At 40.1% G+C, this 24,679-nt stretch overlaps 1 protein-coding gene across 1 annotated transcript in view; it reads left to right on the forward strand.

The window, feature by feature from the left end:
• Window positions 1-296: 296 nt before the first annotated feature.
• FLT4 (fms related receptor tyrosine kinase 4) overlaps window positions 297-24,679 on the forward strand; it is a 245,652-nt gene continuing 221,269 nt past the window's right edge. Inside the window, exon 1 of the mRNA XM_069763596.1 lies at window positions 297-771. Coding sequence (XP_069619697.1) covers window positions 714-771 — 58 coding nt within the window. The 5' untranslated portion in view covers window positions 297-713. The remainder of the gene's footprint in view (window positions 772-24,679) is intronic.

The following is a 24,679-nucleotide window of genomic DNA, read 5'->3' on the forward strand; positions in this document are numbered from 1 at the left end:
AAAGAGCCTAGAAATACATAGTTTTACCTACACAGCAATGTCATGTCCCTCGAAACTGTATTCTAGAACTGGCAACTGTGCATTTATCTCCTGTGCCGAGCAGACGAAGGGATCGGAGAGGTGGGGGCGACATAAGCTGGTCTGTAGCAGGCAACGTAGATTAAAACAATAATAAATACGTTCACACAGGAACTTCTTTCCTCCCCACCCCCTTATCCCTCCTTTGCAAAAGCGCTGCACTTTAAAAGTTTTTTTTTTTTTCCTGGCAGCTTGGTGGAAATACAGAGAGAGAGAGCTCCGTCTAATAACACACATAGGAAAAGGAAACTATTGTATAATGCATCCTCATCCCTGTGCACACACAGACACTCACACACAAAAGTTTCCTCTCAGGTTCTTTAATTTCTCTTTCTAACATTACCTCCGTCTGGAAAACACAGAATTTGGGGGGGAAATTTAGACATTTTTTTTTTAAATTTTTGAAAAAGTGTTCTCCCACCTGTGTGCAAACCTTGGAGGTCACTGTGGGTGACAGCCAGCAGTGCCAGGCTTTTCTACGTCAGCGGCACGGCTGCTGTAGCTGGTACTGTTTTTGTACTTTTTTTTTAATTTTTGCCCTTTTTTTTTCTTTTGCCCTGGGAATAATATTATCAGGTAGAGAACTTTTTTTTTCTTGTGGTGATACTTAAAACCTACAGAAGGGAAAGCTGGAAATGAAGAGAGTCCTCTGCGTGCTTCTTGGCATTTGGCTGGGTACTGTTGACAGAACAGGTAAGAATTTTTCTGTTAACCTTAGAATCTGGATTGTTTGTGGGGATGACAAGGGTACAGTTTTAAAGTTTGGATTATTATGTTTCTAAGGCATGGTCAAATATGAGGGGCATGAAACGTGATGGGCATGAAATATGTTCAAACTTGTAGGTCAAAGACAACATTTATGGGACATGCTTGTAGTCCACGAACAATGTGTGAAGGTCATGCTTTTAGGACTTGGACAACAGTTGTAGGTTTATGAGAAATAATTGTAAGGCATGGACAATATTTGTACACCATAGATGGGAAATTTGATTACTAAGTTTCCCCAAAATAAGTCACCTTTCTGGTCATTCTAGTTCCGCAGATTGTTAATATTATGTAGGACATGCTTGAACAGCATGGACAATATTTGTACACCATAGATGGGAAATTTGATTACTAAGTTTCCCTAAAATAAGTCACCTTTCTGGTCATTCTAGTTCTGCAGATTGTTAATATTATGTAGGACATGCTTGAACGGCATTGGACAATATTTGTACACCATAGATGGGAAATTTGATTACTAAGTTTCCATAAAATAGGTCCCTTTTCTGGTCACCCTAGTTCTATTGATTGCTAATATTATGTAGGACATGCTTGAACAGCATGGACAATGTTTTTATACCATAGACGAGAATTCTATTTACTACATTTTCCTAAAATAAGTCTTCTAAAGTCCAAAGACCATCGATTGCTAACGCTAGGTAGGACATGCTTGTATGACAGAAACAGTGCTTGTAGGACTTGCTTGTAGGACATGAGCAATGTTAGTAGAACATGATTGTAGGAGGCTCAGTGGTTAGCACTGTTTCTTTACAGTCCTGGCTTTAAATCCCACCAAGGAAAAATTCTGCAAGGAGTTTGCATTTACATTGTAAGCCCAATTGGGGACAGTGATGATCATGTCTGGAAAGTACTGTGGAATTAATGGTGCTCTATAAGAAAAGCATGAATAATAATCATAATGTTTGTATATCATTGAGGAGAATTCTGATTACTATGTTGTGGTAAAATAAGTCACTTAAAACCCAGTCATCGTTGATGGCTTCTCCTGTGGCTTTGGACAGTCTATTCTGGTCAGGATCTCCAGCGCTCTTAATACACCCTATATTATACTACAGATTTATGAAACCTGCCCATCATTAAATCAAGCAAACCATATGACTACATGTTACACCCAAAACATAAACAAGGCAAAGTCCTGACCGCAGCAGACCCTAGTTTCCAAACGCCTATAAACATCATGCAACATCTGTTATTATCAGGAAACAGCTTACACGGGATTCAGGACCATTACCGTATAATATACATGTGAGCTAATAGCGGAGGACTGTTTTCACTTTTATAAAGTCAGGACACAGTCGCAGGCATTGCAGCTTTAACCACTTAACCCTTAATACATTGAGTATGACAGTGAATGGACATCTGTAAACTATAGGAGTAGTAAAGTTTTGCAAAAAAGTGGTTACCCCATAGGAACTATTCATGATCTCCGTAAGTGGCCATTCATAGCATTGTCCGATATATAAGATCATTCTTCACAGAACATCCCACATTCCGGATCCTAAGGAGATGACACCTTATATTTTCCCCATATTCCATCGGTAAATCCCATTCCCTTGTTTTACCTCATTAACTATTTCATTCCTTAATACCTCATTTAATTTTCATGACTATTTCTTTTTCTTAAAATAGCAACTTCAGTGTAGCCCTTAAGTTTGAGCTTAAGCCTAAAGGTTATTTGATCTCCAACTTTAAAAAAAAAAATAACGTCTATGCACTTTACTGACTCTTTTTGTACATATTTTGGCAATTTCAACTTTATATCCCTAATCTTTACCTTCGTATTATGGATCTTCAATATCTAAAATATAGAATTCCATGTGCGAATTTACTGATAATTCTATCTAAAAATCAATAACAAGTCCATCCGGGAGATTAGTTCTATCAGAATAGATAATCTGATCATGCCATCTATGTGCATAATCTGAGAATTCCATCTATGATTATGAAAATATTTAGAATTGAGAGTCCTAAGTGGACTAAGTTCTCAAAGTCCACGGAGGACTCTCAATTCTAAATATTTTTCTATCTACTGGCTAACACGGTACCAAGATATATATCTTTCCTATATCATCTATGAGTGTAGATATTCTATTAATCCCATCTAGAAAAAAAAAGATAATCAAATAATTGCATCTGTGAGAATGGATCATATGAGAATCCCATCTATGAGAATAGATAATCTGAGAAATCCGTTTATAAGAATAGGTTTCCGTGTAATTCCAAGTATTCCGACATTTATCATTCCATCAGAGAATTTGCCTTAGAATTCGATATAGAAATCAATAACATATGTAAGACTAGATAAACTGATAATTCCATCTATCAGAATGGATACTTGTGAATTCCATTAATGTTAATAGATATTCTAAGAATCCGATTAGAACAAAATAATCTCCTAATTTCATAAATGCGACTATACAATCTGATAGTTTCATTTGTAGGACTAGATAATCTGGTCATTCTATCAGGCTACTTAGGTATTCTAAGAATTTTATCAAATAATCTCTTAATTTCATACATTAGACTATATAATGTAATAATTCCATCTGTAGGAATAAATAATCTGCTAATTCAACCTATGATCATTGATAATCATATAATTTACCAATTATAAGTCCACCTGTGGAAATAGATAATCAGATTATTCCATTGATGAGAATACAAAATCTCATAATTACATCTATAAAACATGACAATGTCATAATTTAATGTATTAGAATTGATCATATAATAATTCTATCTATGATAATAAATAATCTAAGATTTTTGTTTATGAGAAAAGCTTCCAAGCTTTGTTACGGTATATACCTGAGAACTCTACATAGAAATAATGAACATCTGTGAGCCAAAGCAAACTATGAGAAAAGATAATCTAATAATCCCATCTCTAAAAAAAAGATAACAATATTTTAATTTCATGTGTGAGAATGGATCATTCCATCTATGAGAATAAATAATCTGAGATTTCCAACGTACGGGAATAGATAATCTGAGAATAATCTGAGAATTCTTTTAAGTGGATGGAAAACCTGACAGACTAGATCATTTGTATACTCCGCTATAGGATGCTTGAGCTTTTGTCACCTGAAAATGAATATGTGAATTTTTCTATCCCCCCAGAATTTGAACACTTCATTGAATTCATGGTTGTTGTTTTTTCCGAAAAAGACCACGTTCCATCAAGTTCAACTTTTCCCCACCAATTATACATTCAGTCACTAAATTATCTATAACCCACATTGTTATGTGTACTTAGCGCTTTTTTAAAGGCTGTTATAGCGTCTGCCATTACTACCTCTTGGGGCGTTCCAAAGTCTGACTGCTCTAACTGTAAAGAATCCTTTCCAATTTAGTTGCCGGAATCGCCTTTCTTCCACCCATAATGAATGCCCATGTAACAGCATTATTTTACCAAAAATACAAATTCAGAGAAACAATGAACATTTATACTACATCTTCACTTGGATACTTCTTATAATATGCAATAAAAAATTGCAAAAAAAAATGCTTCATATTTACAATTAACTGATATGTCAGTCTCTTTGGATAGATTTACTTCTGTAGAGCCTTGCACCACTGCAGGAGATTGACAGGTATCTCCCAATGTCCATACACAGGAGAGACCTGTCAATCACCTAGAGAGGAGCAGGGAGTAGCTGGTGGCACCGAGATAGTCTCAGACCAATTTCTATAGTCCCTGTACAAATTTTCCAACTATATTTTCTCTGAAACTTTAATTTCCATCACAAATATACCTGGCTTCCATCTTGTAGCCAGGATCTAAGTTGTTTCTTCCTATTGTTTGGGCAGCATGAACCAGCAGACACATTCCAATAACATTTGGTTATTCCCGCACCTGACACCCCATCATCTTTCCTTATGTCCTTGCTCTCTTCATTAGGTTTTTCCCTAAACTATATAGTGCAAGGTTTAGTATCAGGTGATCTGTCATTGAGCAGTGGGCAATGAAGGTGCAGTAGAAAAAAATCCAATTAGAAATATGGTATAGTTTTTATGATTCGCTATGTCTCTTTCCTCCTGTGCAGGCATTGCAGGACCTTAGGTATCCATGGTTATGACCACTAGCATCTAGCTAACTAACTGTCACTATATCAGTGGTTGTAACCATGGATACCTAAGATCCTGCACATGAGGAAAGAGACATAGAGAATCAGAAAAACTATACCACACTTCTAATCGGATGGATTTGATAATGCTATTATTATTACTACACCTACTACATATTGGGATAGGATCTTGGAAATGGGAATACTCCTTTAAGGCCACATTCATATGTTCAGTATTTTACCTCAGTATTTATAAGCCAAAACCAGGAGTGGAACAATCAGAGGAAAAGTATAATAGCAACATATGCACCACTTCTGTATTTATCACGCACTCCCTAGTTTTGGCTTATAAATAACGATGTAAAATACTGACCAAATACTGAACTTGTGAACGTGGCCCAAAGGTGAACATCTCCAGATCTCCAGTATAGACGGATGGAGACTCTTAGACCACATTCAAACATTCAGTATTTGGTCAGTACTCTACATTAGTATTTGTAAGCCAAAACCAGGTGTGGGTGAGAAAAGGTTTCCTGCGGGTTTTTTGACTGGTATATTTACACTGACTTATTTTTATGGGGAATTAGGAGGTAGTTCTGCTTCAAAATCCATATTAAATTGTATTCAAAGACTATTTAAAATAGTTTGTGATACGGATTTGAGGCAGATCCACTTAAAAAGACTGTGCCAACATGCTAGGGTATGTGTACACACTGTCACTTAGACGATGGTGCTGCCGCTGGCACTCGTTTCCTTGAAGCAGTTTCCTAACCGGGTAAAATAAGTGACACAAGATGGAACGTGCACAGCATTGTTGCTTTGACATTGCTGTGCAGTATGTTCATCTTACAGGGCACTTTTGCTTGGCTTTTCCAGGCAGATTCTGCAGATTTTGTTCTAGGGGGTGTGAAACTGCTGAGTGGGCCCCTAACCTGGTAACCCTGATTACAACTATGGTGGCGCAGCCTAATTGTAGGTATAGGGGAACTTCAGCAGATGACCGCGCTGTTACTAAAAAAAATCTCTATACAAAAAGCAATACTGATATTACCGCCATATGTTGACCATATAGTGATAGATACCAGTCGTGCAGAGCATGTAATAGATAACAGTTCATTACAGATAGTGATTTACAGAGGACGTTCTTTCTGGGGGAGTCATTCACTTTTCCTGTCTTTTCCAACTGGCCCAGATTGAAACGACAACTTCTCCAGTCAGGACTCGTGTGCAGAGATTACAACAAAGACACATATGACTTCTCACATTTCCTGCACCGTCCCCATATATTCCCAACCTGCACAGACTCCTCATCCTGCTGATACCCCATTTTGCCCCCTAAAAATAATGCCCTCTGTGTGCCCCTTTGACAGTCAAAATCACCTGAGTTCCCCTATAACAATAAGTGCCCACTTTACATTTAATAATGTCCCGAGTCTCCCGCCCTGTACAGCTCCCCTATACACAGTATGATGCTCTCCTATGCTCAGTATAATGTATAGTACAGTACGCCCACACAGTGTACTGACCCCTTAATAGCACCCAAACTGTTTGATGGCTCCAACACTATACAACAGTGGTGGGTTACCTTTTTTCTGCCAGGGGCCTTTTGGATATTTATAACATCATTCAGGGCCGTATAAAATTATCAACTTAAACAATGTGCTGTTTATCTAAGGCTCTGTATCACCAAGGTATACAGCACATAGGGTACACTGAACCTGAAATATATTGCACATATGGGACACAGCCTGAGGTATACAGCACATATGGGACACAGCCTGAGGTATACAGCACATATGGGACACAGCCTGAGGTATACAGCACATATGGGACACAGCCTGAGGTATACAGCACATATGGGACACAGCCTGAGGTATACAGCACATATGGGACACAGCCTGAGGTATACAGCACATATGGGACACAGCCTGAGGTATACAGCACATATCGGACACAGCCTGAGGTATACAGCACATATGGGACACAGCCTGAGGTATACAGCACATATGGGACACAGCCTGAGGTATACAGCACATATGGGACACAGCCTGAGGTATACAGCACATATGGGACACAGCCTGAGGTATACAGCACATATCGGACACAGCCTGAGGTATACAGCACATATGGGACACAGCCTGAGTTATACAGCAGATATGGGACACAGCCTGATATATAAAGCACATATGGGACACAGCCTGAGGTATACAGCACATATGGGACACAACCTGAGGTATACAGCACATTTGGGACACAACCTGAGGTATACAGCACATATGGGACACAGCCTGAGGTATACAGCACATATGGGACACAGCCTGAGGTATACAGCACATATGGGACACAGCCTGAGGTATACAGCACATATGGGACACAGTCTGAGGTATACAGCACATATGGGACACAGCCTGAGTTATACAGCAGATATGGGACACAGCCTGAGGTATACAGCACATATGGGACACAGCCTGAGTTATACAGCAGATATGGGACACAGCCTGAGGTATACAGCACATATGGGACACAGCCTGAGTTATATAGCACATAAGGTACACTGAAACTGAAATATATTGCACTTATGGGACACAACCTGAGGTATACAGCACATATGAGACACAGCCTTAGATATACAGGATATATGGGACACAACCTGATGTATACAACACAAAGGGGACACAGCTTGAGGTATACAGCACATATAGGACACAGCTTGCGGTATACAGCACATATGGGACACAGCCTAAGGTATACCTCGGGCTGTGTTCCATAAGTGCTATATACCTCAGGCCGTGTCCTATATGTGCTGTATACCCGAAGCTGTGTCCCGTTTGTGCTGTATACATCAGGCTGTGCCCCATATGTGCTGTATACCTCAGGCTGTGTCCCATATGTTGTGTACACAGCCTCAGAAATACATCACATTGGGTACACAGCCTGAGATATACTGACCCTTGGAGGTGGGAGGAAATTTGATCACCGCAGCCCATCTGATGCCTGCGGGAGCTGGTTTAGGTATTCAAGAGAAGGGGGGAGCAGAGCGCGCAAAGTGCCCTAAACAGAGGTGGCATCATTATATTGCTCACATGTCTCAAGAATGAAAGGACTAGTGGCCAAAAAATGCACCGAGTGCCGGTGGGTGGGCCGAACGTTCCCTACCCCTGCTGTACAAAGACCCCCACATTATCTGCTATACTGTATGATGGCCCCATCACTGTAATCACCACACTGTATAATGGCCCCCTAAATATATAATGCACCAAATAGTCCCCAATATAGTATAATGCACTCCCCATAGGCCAATATATAATATAATGCACTCCCAATAAGCCTTCATATAGTATACTGCACTCCTCATATATATAGTATAATGCACTCCCCATAGGCCTTTATATATAGTGTAAAGCAACCAGTAGGCCTATATATAGTATAATGCACTCACCACAGGCCTCTATATAGTGTAATGTACTCCCCATAGGCAAACTCTATATAGTATAATGCACTCCTCATTGGCCTCTATATAATATAATGCACTCCCTATAGCCAGATGCTATATAGTATAATGCACTCCCCATAGGCAGACTCAAAATAATATAATGCATTCCCCATAGGCAGACACTACAGGTCCTTCTCAAAAAATTAGCATATAGTGTTAAATTTCATTATTTACCATAATGTAATGATTACAATTAAACTTTCATATATTATAGATTCATTATCCACCAACTGAAATTTGTCAGGTCTTTTATTGTTTTAATACTGATGATTTTGGCATACAACTCCTGATAACCCAAAAAACCTGTCTCAATAAATTAGCATATTTCACCCATCCAATCAAATAAAAGTGTTTTTTAATAACAAACAAAAAACCATCAAATAATAATGTTCAGTTATGCACTCAATACTTGGTCGGGAATCCTTTGGCAGAAATGACTGCTTCAATGCGGCGTGGCATGGAGGCAATCAGCCTGTGACACTGCTGAGATGTTATGGAGGCCCAGGATGCTTCAATAGCGGCCTTAAGCTCATCCAGAGTGTTGGGTCTTGCGTCTCTCAACTTTCTCTTCACAATATCCCACAGATTCTCTATGGGGTTCAGGTCAGGAGAGTTGGCAGGCCAATTGAGCACAGTAATACCATGGTCAGTAAACCATTTACCAGTGGTTTTGGCACTGTGAGCAGGTGCCAGGTCGTGCTGAAAAATGAAATCTTCATCTCCATAAAGCATTTCAGCCGATGGAAGCATGAAGTGCTACAAAATCTCCTGATAGCTAGCTGCATTGACCCTGCCCTTGATGAAACACAGTGGACCAACACCAGCAGCTGACATGGCACCCCACACCATCACTGACTGTCGGTACTTGACACTGGACTTCAGGCATTTTGGCATTTCCTTCTCCCCAGTCTTCCTCCAGACTCTGGCACCTTGATTTCCGAATGACATGCAAAATTTGCTTTCATCAGAAAAAAGTACTTGGGACCACTTAGCAACAGTCCAGTGCTGCTTCTCTGTAGCCCAGGTCAGGCGCCTCTGCCGCTGTTTATGGTTCAAAAGTGGCTTTACCTGGGGAATGCGGCACCTGTAGCCCATTTCCTGCACACGCCTGTGCACGGTGGCTCTGGATGTTTCCACACCAGACTCAGTCCACTGCTTCCTCAGGTTCCCCAAGGTCTGGAATCGGTCCTTCTCCACAATCTTCCTCAGGGTCCGGTCTCCTCTTCTCGTTGTACAGCGTTTTCTGCCACATTGTTTCCTTCCAACAGACTTACCATTGAGGTGCCTTGATACAGCACTCTGGGAACAGCCTATTTGTTGAGAAATTTCTTTCTGGGTCTTACCCTCTTGCTTGAGGGTGTCAATGATGGCCTTCTTGACATCTGTCAGGTCGCTAGTCTTACCCATGATGGGGGTTTTGAGTAATGAACCAGGCAGGCAGTTTATAAAAGCCTCAGGTATATTTTGCATGTGTTTAGAGTTAATTAGTTGATTCAGAAGATTAGGGTAATAGGTCGTTTAGAGAACCTTTTCTTGATATGCTAATTTATTGAGACAGGTTTTTTGGGTTATCAGGAGTTGTATGCCAAAATCATCAGTATTAAAACAATAAAAGACCTGACAAATTTCAGTTGGTGGATAATGAATCTATAATATATGAAAGTTTAATTGTAATCATTACATTATGGTAAATAATGAAATTTAACACTATATGCTAATTTTTTGAGAAGGACCTGTATATAGTATAAAGTACCCTCATAGGCAGACTCTATATAGAATAATGCACTCCCCATAGGCCTGTATAGTATAATGCACTCTCCATAGGCTTCCACACAGCATAATGCACTCCCCATAGGCAGACTCTGTATAGTATAATGCACTCCCCTGAGGTCTCCGTACAGTATAATCCACTCCCCTTATGTAGACTCTATATAGTATAATGCATTCCCCATAGGCAGAATTTTTATAGTATAATGCACTCCCCATAGGCAGACTCTATATAGTATAAAGTACCCTCATAGGCAGACTCTATATAATATAATGCACTCCACATAGGCAGTCTCTATATAGTGTAATGCACTCCCCATAGGCAGATTCTATATAGTATAATGCACTCCCCATAGGCAGACTCTATATGGTATAAAGCAGTCCCGATAAGCAGACTCTGTATAGTATAATGCATACACATAGGCAGACTCTCTACAGTATGATGCACCCCTCATAGGCTCTATACTATATATAGCACCACCCCATAAGCAGACTCTATATAGAAATATGAGAAGGGACGGCACCAGAAGAGTATATCTTCATATGGACTTGGTCTCTATCTCAAACCGACCAAATATGCAGGTGTCACGAATAAGCTGGGCATATGGTGCTCTGCACTAAAAGCATACAGCCAAACAGTCCAGCAGAACAGAAGAAAAGTGCGGCACTCACCCTTTTTTGCTGTGGAATTCGTGTTCTTTATTTGGAAAATTGCAATAGTAGCATATAGTACATCCGTTAGGACATCAGGTCAGAGAGGAAGGTGCGGGAGTGGAGCAAGGACAACGGCCGTTTTGCACACCTGGACCCGTTGAAGCACACACTGTGCAAAACGGCTGTTGTCCTTGCTCTACTCCCGCACCCTCCTGTCTGACCTGATGTCCTAACGTATGTACTATATCCTACTATTGCAATTTTCCAAATAAAGAACACGAATTCCACAGCAAAAAAGGGTGAGTGCCGCACTTTTCTTCTGTTCTGCTAGACTCTATACAGTATAAAGCATCCCCAAAGGCAAACTATATAGTTTAACGCCTTCCCCATAAGCTTGTATAACATAATGCACTCCCATAGGCCTCTATGTAGTATAATGCACTCCCCATAGGCCTCCAAACAGTATAATACACTCCGTATAGGCAGATTCTATATTGAATAATGCATTTCCCATAGGCAGACTCTATATAGTATAATGCACCCCCATAGGTAGACTCTATATATTATAATGCACTCCCTATAGGTAGACTCTGCATAATATATTGGAAACCTGTAGGCCTCTATCGTATAAAGCATCCCCATAGTATAATGCACTCCCCATAAAAAATAAAAAAAATCATTACTCACCTCTCTCCGTTCCTCTGCTGTTCCGAGCACCCACTCATCTCAGGACAGCAGGCACCAAGTAATGACATCATTGCGTCCACTGTCAAGGATCTGTGTCAGGGACGTCAAATGCAGATTAGGAATGGTGGGAGAGGAAACGTGAGGCTCCATGTCTCATCAGTGCTTTCAACTGTATTGACATCCAGCCAATTTGGTTGAACTTGCGATGACGGGCGAGGGGCCCAATGCGCACACCCATACTGTTCACAGTAGCTTAGCTCTGGGTGGGTCCCTCAGAGTGCAAGGCCTGGGGCGGCCGACCCCTCTGCTTCCCCTGATAGCTATGCTTCTGTGCACTGGGGAGCTCTATTGTCCACGTTCGCCCCATTCCCATGCAGTTCTGGTAAGATCCATTTATAAGGAGTAATTATTGGTCTGATGGGAATGATAATATGCACCGGTAACAGTAATGGACCAACGTAACTGAGATGATTAGTTGGAACGGTGATCATCATCGGGGAAATTGATCAAGGAAGCATTACATTTTGAAGTCTTACCTGGGCACATATCGCATTACATTTACAGCAATGTTCTTAATTGCTTGATGTAAATGGGCCAAATCACCTACTCGTCCAGCTCATAATATTATTACTGAGTGCAAAAAAAGTATGTTGCTCCCTGTAACCAATCAGAATACAGCTTATGGTAATTTTTTAAGTTAAGCTTAATAAAACCTGATTGTTTGTTTTTAGTGATGATCGCAAGTGCTTATTACTCGAGGATACCCAGGGTGCTTGGATATGCACCAAGAATCGCGAGTGTTCAAGTGTCATGTTTGTGTCCCCGTGGCCATATGTTTCGTGGCTGCCTGACAGCCATAAAACATGCAGACGCAGGGACTCAAACATGTCACTCGAGCATCTGCAATACTTGGTGCATAACCAAGCACCCTGGGTATACTCGAGTAATAAGCACTCACGATCATCACTAGTTTTCTCTTTTCCTTTATGGTACTTTTTTGGGGTACAGGATGAGGGTCCATGACTTGAAAGGGTCTGAAATAAAAAAAATATTGGCCCAGAAGGACACCATATGTAATTTTGGGATTGGGCAGAAATATTGCATATTAAGTATGGGATCATTTGGGATTTTTTTTCTATACCTCCCTAAATTATTGTCTATATAAATACCCGACATATGTGCTCTTTGAAGAGATACTGTATTTCAGGCCTAATTTCTCAGAGCCCAGATAAACAGCATCCTGGCATTAATGGAGGACAGATTATCTAACATTCACTTATTGTATTCAGGAGAAGGGATTGGGGAGTGAGGCAGTCACAATATCTGCAATTTATTTTCAGCTTATTAGTCCCACTGAACTAAAATCTCCTTAATACTATGCATCTGGATGGCATTTCACACAGAGATGACTCTCAGGATATATGCGCAAAAAAAGATCCAGCACTAATAAGTAACGAGAGTAAAAAAATAAGTTAGAGCATCAAACAGAATTGAGTGTCTCATTTACCAGATGTTCACACACGCGTCCCCAAGAGATGCAGTATATAGTTTATTGTATACTGCCATAATCAATATATCCAATTATAGAAGAGCTCGAGAAGGTAATACCAGTCTCTCGCCAACAGTGGGCGCTAACTCTTATTTCTTGTTGTATAAACGATTTTTCAAATACACGACTTTGAACAAATTTAACATGAATATAGCACAGCTAAATTCTTCATTTAAACCACAGCATTACATTTTAACTTTGTGATAATATATACCACCAACAAACCAAAAGGCCAGATATACAATTAGAAAAACTTCATAGGAACAATTATGACAAATCTAAAACTTATTCAGCAAACAGTGAGGCTGAAGGGACATCGTAGAATGCATCCCCCCACAGTCCCAAAAAATATATCATATTTCCAATATGTAACATCAAACTGGATGATAGAATAAGCAATAATGATACAAAATGTAATGCCACAGTGAGAAAATAGCAGTGATATAGCCATATTCTGACCCAAACGGTGGCAAAAATAATATACAACCAGACTGAGAGTAGTAGTGTAAGGATGAGGGGGTATACCTGTGAGGGAGAGCGTCAGGGACCCACCGCTCCTGACGTGTGTTTCGCAAGGAATGCTTCATCCAAGGGTTTAACCTTGTTAGTAAAGAAATCTTTAGCTATAACGATATACAGCATATAAATATATAATGTATAAATAAATATATATACAGTAGATAGATATTTATACTGTATACAGTTATAGTTATATATATTTTAATAAAATGAGTGTGTTATCAGCAGGAGATTATCACTACAGGACTAAGTGTTGTGTTCTTACTAGTCAACTGCTATGTGTAACCCCACCCACTCCACTGATTGGCAGCTTTCTGTCAACGTACAGTGTTCAACAAAAGCTGCCAATCAGTGGTGTGGGCGGGGTTATAAAGAGCTCAGGATTCTGAGCACTGCTAGATCAGCAACAGAGAAATGTAATCGTATGATGATATTAGTATCAATCATTTTGCTGTCATATTAATAACTATGGAAAAACTATACACTGGCACTGCCACTGGCACCAAATGTGGAGTTTCTTTAGGCGGACCACTAAAAATGTACAAAAAGAAATCCTTACAAAAAATTGTCGCTATCACCCACTTTTCCCAGAACATAAATAAAATACTAGAAGAAAAAAATGATAACATATTTGGTATTTCTGCATTCATTGTTCAAACTAATAAAATGTAATAAGTATGGCATGCGGGAAATTGAAAAGGAAAACAAATGAGATGGCAGAATTGCTGTTTTTGATCACTTCTCTTCCCAAAAAAATGGAATAAAAAGGGATCAAAAAATAATATGGACCTCGAAATGGTAGCGATAAAAATTACAACTCATGCCACAAAAAATTATCGAGCCCTCACGCAACTCTATCAACTGAAAACCAAAAACGGCTCTAGGAAGGCGAAGAGAAAAAAGATAGGCCCACTGGGACTCTATTGAGCAAAGGTTCGCTAGAAGCCTGGAGCCGGCTCTGACATCAGGACGCATGGCTAGGTTCACATTGCGTTAGTGCAGTCCGTTCAACACATACGTTGAACGGACTGCGCTAACGCAAGTGCCGACGTTGTCACAGCGCTAGCGCAGATGGAGCATCTGCTAGCTCCATCTGCGCTAGCAGTGACGGACCCGGAAACGCTGCAGCCCGCGTCTCGGGTCCGTCACTCAATGATGGCACATCGCTAGTGCACGCCCATTGTGGGTGTGCGCTAGCGATGCATCCGCCATAGAAAGTAATGGCGGCGTTAACGGACTACGTTACACCACGTTATGCCGCGGTGTAACGTAGTCCGTTTAACGGGTCACACTAACGCAGTGTGATCCCAGCCTAATAAAACGGGCGGATTAGTCCCATGTCCAGGACCCACCTTTATGGGCATGGGAAAAGTCGTGTCACGGAACATGAATAGAAATTGCACCAGTGCTTCCTAAATCTGGAGATATGGTGCTGGGCACTTATTTATTTTGGGTTAATGCACATAACACCACCATTTTGGCAAAAATAAAAAAAAAATTGAGCTCAACTCATGTTTTAATAGTCCCCAAATGATGTACTTTAGAAGATTTCAACAGCAGTAACAAGTGTTATACTAATCTTCTAATTCTGATATCTGAGGAAAATTGGGAAGATTTATTAAAACTGGCTACAAGGCAAACTGTCTTGGTTGCCCATAGCGGCCAATCACAGCAAACCTCTCATTTTACCACAGCCATTTTGAAAATGTAAGCCAAGATTTAATTGGTTGCTAAGGGCAACAAAGCCAGATTTTCTTTTGCCACCCTTTAGATTATGTCATCTTTTCTTACCTCAGAATCCTTACATGAACATTACACACGGGTACATGTAGCAGAGCTGAGTACCACTTTGTGCCGCTAGTTTCTATGGAATTACTCCACAAACGTTTGGTAGTTACAAGACGTGACGTATAGTAGTGTTCGTCCCTAATAATCACAGTGATGCCAGATGAATACGGCAAAGGAGCAAAAAATCGGTTTTGTGTTGTAGCATTGAACCATATGACCCTCCCATCCACTTTAGGTTACACGATACAATAACACTGTCATGATGACAGATTGCCTTTAAAATGGTGTCAAAACTTGCTGAACAGTACGCAGCCTTACAGGGGCAAAGCCGTGTCATTATGGTAACATGGTTTCCACTTCATGAGCATCTCTTATATCCAGATGCATTAGTAAAAGTCATATATTTGGGTATAAATTGTGCTTTCAAACTTAAAAATTTGATTCCTGACAGAGTTCCCCCCTCCTCGGCGCACATGATTTTCAGGTTTTGGGGTCTACTAAAATGTTAGTCCATTAAGGGCTTTTTGATGGTCCGTAAATCAAAGGTCACTTCCATGTGAAATGTGTAAGGCAGCAAATACTCAGCTTTGATCATAATGTTCTAACTACGTCCTAAAAGGAAAGGGTGATGAGAGCATGAAGCTGAAGCTCGGAAGGAGCAGTCACCGACGTACAAAGGACTTTTGTTCTACTCTTCCAATATGAGCCTCACACCATCATACAGCAGTGTAGTAACGTAATAAAGTGATACTCAAAATACAGTTATTACTATATTTCACTGTATATTATATGGGTCAAGATCAAAGGACCTTAAAAACGTTGTACATGCTGTAAAAGATTCATTAGAACTTGTATTTTATTGATTTATTCTATGCTTTGGAGTCCAGTGGGCGGTCCTACTTAGCGATTGACTCACTGGACTCCTAAACGCTGCATGGGTTTAAATGAATAAAATGCAAGTTATAATGTTTAGAGGAGATAGAGGAAAGCTGAACTCCAAACTTTATTATTCACCCAAATTTCAGCTCTTCCTTGGAGCCATTATCAAGCAGAGGTGATAGAGATGAGGAAATCTTTTAAAGATCAAATTTGTCAACCTCATAACATTTTTAGTAAGTATGGCAAACCCTCCGATTGCCCTGAAAACGTATGTAACACCTTGAGGTCTCCTCGGACTCTATTCAACAGTTTTCAAGACCTTGAGTACAAACACAACCTTAATAATGTCCAAGTGCCCTCAACAAATATGGCTTTGGGCAAACAGATGGTAGCTGTATATTATTGTGCCATCTTTAATTATTATTCAGTTTTTTAAACCCTCTCGATTTATTTGTCTCCTTATTTCCATTGCTGAGATGTAAACTCTAACGCCCCTTTAATATCCAGATTCCGTACAAAGCAGTTGCTGCATTCTCTGCTTCCGCTTTTATACAGCCTTAGATAGTGTCTCCTGCTTGACTGTGATATAACATGTGTTGTGATAGTTACAAATATGGATGAGCGGACCGTGGATGTTCAGAGTTGTCAAGTTTTAACAAACTTTAGTCCAAAGTTTGGTTTGAGTACCAGAACGCTACCCAAACTTGAACCTGAACCCCATAGAAGTCAATGAGGATCTGAAATTTGGTGCTGTAAAATGGTTGTAAGGGAAAGGGTTGTAATGGTTGCAAAAAGCTCTTTTTCTCTCTCTTTTTTCTCTCTCTCTCCTCGGCATCCAAACTCTGATCACCAAAAGGGACGTCCGGCAGAAGTCTGTGTTCGGAGGTCAGCATCAGACACTAGGTGTCTGGAACGAACACCGAACTTTATAGTTTGGATTCACTCGTCTCTAGTTACAAGGCATTATATCGTAGTCTGCGTAAACTTGCCTGAGGTGTTGTAAACCTTCTCTGGCTCATGCAATCTTTTTTTTTGTGTAAAATGGAGGTGGTGAATTTCCTAAAAATCATGTATTTGGCTTCCATCTATTCGACTCGCTCATCTCTAATAAGGGAGCTCAAATGTAGCATGTCTATTAAGCTATGGCGAATAAATCAAAAAAAATTTTTTAAGCTTGGAGTTCTGTTTTTCTCTTTATTTGGAGTTCTGTTTTCATCTTGGACATTTGGGGATCTCTGTCGACCCTTAGAAGTTCTCTACCTACCTGTCAAGGAATTTTACCACAAACTGCATATCAAGCTGCTCAGCTCTTCCTGCTCTATAAAATGCTGTTTGCAGATAAAACACTATGTCTATGTCCACACGATAAAGACACCATATATCCACATGATAAGTAGCAGATTCTGAGATTATTTATAGTTTCCTACACCAAAGAAAAAGTGCTCATAGTCTTGTCCTCTCAAGACTTATCTGCCATAATGATAACCCATTCTATGGGATACCTGAAGAAAGGGGACTCAGTCATGGTGGGTCACATTCCATTTACCATTGGTGGTAGATTACCTGTGTAGGACGCCATCTACATAGGAATTGTGTGGATAGCAAAGGAATGGAGAAGATACGTTCTGGGTGTTGAAGCCTGATCACATAATGGAGTAATGGAGTCCCACTCGAATCTTTACCCTTCAATATACAAGCCCTACATGCACTTGGGGTTTATATTTTTTATATACTTTTTAATACCCATTTTTTATATATTGACAGTTTTTGGATTTTCACTTCAGTAAGATTTCAGTAGATCCCTTTGCTCGATTGGCTACAGTACAACCCCAAAGCTTGATTGATCCACTCCAATGCTTAATGGTTGGCGAGATGTTCTTTTCCTGAAATTCTGTGGTTGTTTTCTCCACACAGACCTTTGATCATTGTGGCCAAAGAGTTCTATTTTAACCTAATTAGTCCTCAGGACTTGTCTCCATCAGGATTGTTTAGATGTTCTTTTGCATACTTCTGATGCTGACTTTTATGGTGAGGATGCAGGAGAGGTTTTCTTCTGATGACTCTTCCATGAAGGTCATATTTGTGGAGGTGTCTCTGAACAGTAGAACAATGTAGCACAACTCCAGAGTCTGCTAAATCTTTTTGAAAGTCTTTTGCAGTCAAGCGGGAATTCTTATTTGCCTCTCTAGCAATCGTACAAGCAGCTTTCAATGACATTTTGTTTGGTCTTTCAGACCTTATCTTGACCTCTATGTTCTTGTTACCTGCACTTCTTAATTAGATTTCGAACTGATAAAAGTGCAACTTGAAAACTCTTTGCTATCTTCTTAAAGCCTTCTCCTGCTTTGTGGGCCTTCATCATTTTCATTTTCAGAGTGTTAGGCAGCTGCTTAGAAGAACCCATGGCTGCTGTTTTTTTGGCACAAGGTTAGAGGAGGCTGATTTTTATAAAGCTTGGAAATTTGCATCACCTGGCCTTTCCGAACTATGGTGGTGAACTAACTATAGCCTAACAGGCTAATTAAGGTCTGAAACCTTGATGAAAGTTATCCGAGTACACAAATCTCTAAGGGTTCCTAAACTTTTGAATTTTCCCATTTTTCTTTTAATAATTTTTAAAACGTAAAAAATGGTAATGTATTTATTTTTGCCTAAAATACAAAGGAAATGTGTCATATTTTAACTTTAGCCCTTTTAGAGATCATTTCTTTTTCAACTTGCTTAATTGTTCACAATAACAGTAATTCTGAAAACGGGTAGCCAAACTTTTACCTGCCACCGTAAGACACAAGGCTAAATCGAGGTCAAAATATTTTCAAGAATTTGTAGGACCATCACAACAGTGATGTGCAATGGGCGGTGGGGTGATCTTTTTTGGAAACGAGCAATAGACTTTCTTTATAAGAAGTCTTGGACATTTTTAAGAGCATCTTAACAGATATCTTTGCACTTTTTTCTTCCTTAGATCAAATTTTGATTGACTTTCTTTGTTTCGATATTTTGGATGTAAAATGTTGATGCAATTTTGATGCATATTGGTTTCCATCTCCAATAAGTCATGCACCCGTTTTACTAGACTATGCTCCTTTCAATACCTCCTGGCAAGGCTCAAGTTTCAAAAACACCTAATAATTCTAAGGCAAGTCATGGAAGACAATTTTTTGTTGCATTTAGTTTAGTAAATCTCCAGCACTGTACCTGGAGCCATTAATAGTTTACCAGGTGAAAGCTGTAGAAGTCCATGTGGAGGGTTTCGGAGGCTCAAATAAATCTCCAGACACTCGTATATTAACTAAATCCCAGCACTTCGGTATGCTGGTGGTAATGGTAAGTCAGTAGTGATGACATTCCCATCAGTGGGAGTATAATCCGTACCTTTCATAGTGTATAAAGTAAAATACTTTTTAAAAAAATGATCTCCAAGCTGGATCTTCTCCTTTAATCCCAGCCAGTGCTGTACTTCTCTGTACATTAAAGTACGTTTGAGTTAGTGCAGAGCACTCAGTAATTCCCAGTGCTTTCTGGTGAGTATTATATTGCGGAGCCCCATGAGTCACTGAATCCCATTATGTTCTTCACGTCTTGATACATACACCCTAGACTGCAATGCATTCTGAGTCATTCGTGGCCATATGGATTACAAAGATTCCCTTTGTCAGCTGATACATTGCTCGTTTGGAATTCTATAGCGCTGTGTAATGAGTAATATTCTACGGCATAGTTTCACGATTTCGGCAATAAAATGTAAACCGCAAAATATTATCTAATAGGGCTGTCTGTGTTCCGTGTCAAAGTTATGGAGATTTGTGTGTGAGTTCAATGAATTCATCCTTAAATACCCCGATATTTTATATATTTTATACGTTCCCTACTCTTCTGCTCTACATTTCTCTGCATACCTGAGATTATTAAGGAACTATAATTTATGGCAATATTAAGTACCCATCACCTATGTATTATAAGGCACTATACAAATAATACAGTACCTATCCTATTGACACCCACAATATAAGGTCCATTTTGTATTTATTCTCCAAATGTGCGGATTTTTCTTCATGACATGAAAGAGCTTGCCTGGATCCTTGTGATCATCTGTGATCAAGAGAGGAACCTGGTAACAAGTGTTCAATTTCCCTACAGCGCCACCTCAAGAGAAATGTAGAATTACACAAATCTCATTGAAATAATGGAGCTGTCTCTGGAAAGCATAGACAATACTGGGTGCTCCAGGGTAAGAACTCATTCAGAAGTCTGTGGATTTCGGTCTGATCTTGGAAGTCACATTCATGTAATGGTCGCTGACCACCCTGACCCGAGGGTGACAACCTCATAGAAATATATCAAGTTGTCACTCTCGGACTGGGAGAACTGCAGCCATTCTGTGCTTTAACTTTCCGTGTTCGGACCAATTACCATGGATGTCTGAATGAGCCACTCATTAAAGCTAATCGCCATTTTGACTAAATAGATCCTGAAAGGGCAATCCTCCTTTAGTTACCTATTAAGATATATGAAAATGAGATTTCTTAAGGGGCTTTTACACTAATCGGGAAACCCCCTCCTCAATTTCTATATAGCCCCATGTAAAATAAAAACAGTCTGTACTCACCTCCAGTGCCGGTGCCATTCCAGCGATTTGGCACCAGGTTTCCCGGGGCTTGCGTGACACTGTTATGTCATGAGAGCCCTGCAGCCAATTAGCAGCTACTAATAGGCCTCTTCACTCTCACTTTCAGACATAGCTGGCATCCAGAGGTGGTCAGAGAGCAGCAGCAGTTCCTATTTCTTCCTGATCTCATTTTCATATGACAGAAGTGAGAATGAAGTGGCTCATTAGTGCCCGCTTATTAGCTGCAGGGCTCACATGAATAGATTGTTATGGGAGCCCCGGGATACCCAGCTCCGACGTCGCTGGAAAGATGCTGGCATCTGACGTGAATACAGGCTACTTTCCTTTTACATTGGCGGAATTAAGTAATTGAGGAGCGGTTATTCGGGTAAGGAAATCTTCCATTTTGTCGGACATCTATAAATGTGTAAGGCAAAGTGTCATTGTCTTATGATTGCATCTAGCCTACAATTCCAAAGCCTTAAGGTACCGTCACACTTAGCGACGCTGCAGCGATACCGACAACGATCCGGATCGCTGCAGCGTCGCTGTTTGGTCGCTGGAGAGCTGTCACACAGACAGCTCTCCAGCGACCAACAATGCCGGTAACCAGGGTAAACATCGGGTAACTAAGTGCAGGGCCGCGCTTAGTAACCCGATGTTTACCCTGGTTACCATCCTAAAAGTAAAAAAAAACAAACAGTACATACTTACCTACAGCCGTCTGTCCTCCAGCGCTGTGCTCTGCTCTCCTCCTGTACTGACTGTGAGCACAGCGGCCGGAAAGCAGAGCGGTGACGTCACCGCTCTGCTTTCCGGCTGACAGACGCTCACAGCCAGTACATGAGGAGAGCAGAGCACAGCGCTGGAGGACAGACGGCCGTAGGTAAGTATGTACTGTTTGTTTTTTTTTACTTTTAGGATGGTAACCAGGGTAAACATCGGGTTACTAAGCGCGGCCCTGCGCTTAGTTACCCGATGTTTACCCTGGTTACCAGTGAAGACATCGCTGGATCGGTGTCACACACGCCGATCCAGCGATGTCAGCAGGAGTCCAGCGACGAAATAAAGTTCTGGACTTTATTCAGCGACCAACGATCTCCCAGCAGGGGCCTGATCGTTGGTCGCTGTCACACATAACGATTTCATTAACGATATCGTTGCTACGTCACAAAAAGCAACGATATCGTTAACAATATCGTTATGTGTGAAGGTACCTTTACTCCACTTCATTAAATTAATGGGTTAATACAATTATATCTAATAGTATACCCTTCTATATCACACTTTTGGGAGGACTAAAGGTAATCTGTTAGTAGGATCAACCTCCTTAAGCCATCTATACAGCGCCCATACCTCTGCACGACCCGCTCTACCATCATCCACTGTATCCTCACCCATCCCTTGTAGACTATGAGCCCTCGCGGGCAGGGTCCTCTCTCCTCCTGTACCAGTCAGTCACTCGTTTTGTTCAAGCTTATTGTACTTGCACTTTTTTTATTCTTTTTTTATTATGTGTACCCCTTTTCACATGAAAAGCGCCATGGAATAAATGGCGTAATAATAATAATAATAATAATAATAATAATAATAAATAACAATAATCTATAAGGGAATGTAGATAGATAGAAAGTTGAATTAAAAAATACCTTGATATTTGCGATACGATGTAAAGGGTAATCCACATTTTTCTTAATATGTAAATGAACTGTTAAGATCTATGGGCCAGACATAGATCTCCCTGAGAATCTGCCTCCAGAGCTTATAATAAATGACAGGAAATATTACCAGTGTGAGAAATGTAATGACTGACAGTTTTCTCTTCTGAACGACATGTCTCACCCTGGTTACTCCACCTTCATTGAAAATATTCATCCACGTCTGGCTCATAGATCTTAACAGCTAATTTACATACTTAGAAAAATGTTGATTTCTCGGGAATAAAACATCACAGGTCAGATATCAAGGTATCATTTTATTCAATATCCTATGTCTTACATGCCCATATAGGCAGCTTAGGAAGGTTAATCCTACTGATACATGCCCATGCCCTTAGAAGGTGTAATTCAGGATACTCTTCAACATGATCCTCATATTAGGGAGCTACCTTCTATGAAGGAAGTAGTGGTTTTGCAAGACAAAAACATCCATTTTTGATTCATCAACCCCTATGTTTTACTATTTATTAGTCACCGAAAGAAAATCTCTTTTCAGGCTATGGTTTTGGTGTGACATAATCAGGCTTTGAGGCTATCAAACAGCTTTACAGGTTTCAAGATTCCTTCTGCGAAGACTTTAAGTTTGGATCCTGGATTCTTGTAAATGTGGCATTGAGGATGGTTCAGTCACACTTGGCTGGAACTGGGTCATCGATGACTGCAAGAATTAGAGAAGTCACCTATATTAGAGATTATACCAAATACCACTGATTTTTCCATCCCTCCCAAGCGGTAAATAATGTTAGGCATCTATGGGACATAAATACGTCAAACACCGACTAAACGAATATAGTGGTCACAGAGAATAGTGTTTGAGAAGGCGAAGTGACGATTAGTCCAACAATATTGCAGAACGAATTATGATTGAGAAATACTGTAACAATCCTATACAAACAGTCTCAAAATGAAAACCTTTACTGAATGAAAAATACATGGTAATCAGGCAAATATTCTTAAAAAAATAATGTCTATGCCTTTCAATGTTTTCTTCAAGCTTTTAAGATGTATGTTTTCAGAAGATAACATTTTGGAGCATGGAAATAGATGGTCTCTTTAGTGCCATGTATAGTAAATTACCCTATAAGTCAATGCCAACCCACAAAAGTGTCTGTAACTATGACTGGTGTCTTCTGCCCATCCAGTAACACCCATTTGTAGACAGTTGTTTCAGGGTTTTTGCACCTCATCAGTGCAGAGCCAGATGTGGCTTAGTGGGTAAGATTTTTCAGAGTGGCGCACACCGTGTGATAGTTCTTATGTTCTGCTAGACAACTTATACACTTTCTTCCTTATTCTACTTTTAGATTTGCTTTCTTTAGATCAATATTTTACAACAAAATATTGCCTCAATTATACATATGCTAATCAACACACCTTTTCAAGCTAATTTTCAAAGGACAAAAGGTCTTTAAAGGGAAGCTGTCTTTCGGATGGCACTACCTGGAGATATAGGAGTTAACTTGCAGGTAAGCTTTGTAGTTTTAGAAAAGTGCCCGGCCTGGTGAACTTAAAGCCCAGCTCCTGGGAGAAAATTAACTTTATTCATCCAGGAAGCCGCCAGCTTTCAGTCATACAGGCATGTCTGTGACATTGTTGTTAGCAGCGACTGTAAGCACGCTCCAGCACTTTGACTGACAGATGGCTTTGCATTGATGCACTACAGAGACGGCTGTTAGTCGAAGTGCAATACTTACACCCACCACTCACAGCGCTATGAGAGTTGACGGTAGTCTCGCCAGCATGCCTGTATGACTGAAAGCTGGCGGCTCGTGGGAAGTTAATTTTTTCACGTGAGTTGCACTTTCAGTACAGCAGCTTTCTAATGCTATTTAGCGGCAGATTAACCTCATATGACAGATACCCTTAAAACACAAAATAGAACTCACAAAAAAATGTACCCTAGTTTTTTTTTTCAGGACAAATTGAGCTAAAATCCTGTCTCTTTTAACTTAATAAATCTGCCTTTCTTACCAAATGTTTTCAATTACCAGATAATGAGGCCCCATGTACGATATCTTCTCTAGAGTCAGGAATTACTAACTAGCTTATTATATCTCTTGTAGGGTCCAAAAATTCCTGATTTACTGC

Source organism: Ranitomeya imitator, chromosome 4, assembly GCF_032444005.1.
Source record: "Ranitomeya imitator isolate aRanImi1 chromosome 4, aRanImi1.pri, whole genome shotgun sequence".
Lineage (NCBI taxonomy): Eukaryota > Metazoa > Chordata > Amphibia > Anura > Dendrobatidae > Ranitomeya > Ranitomeya imitator.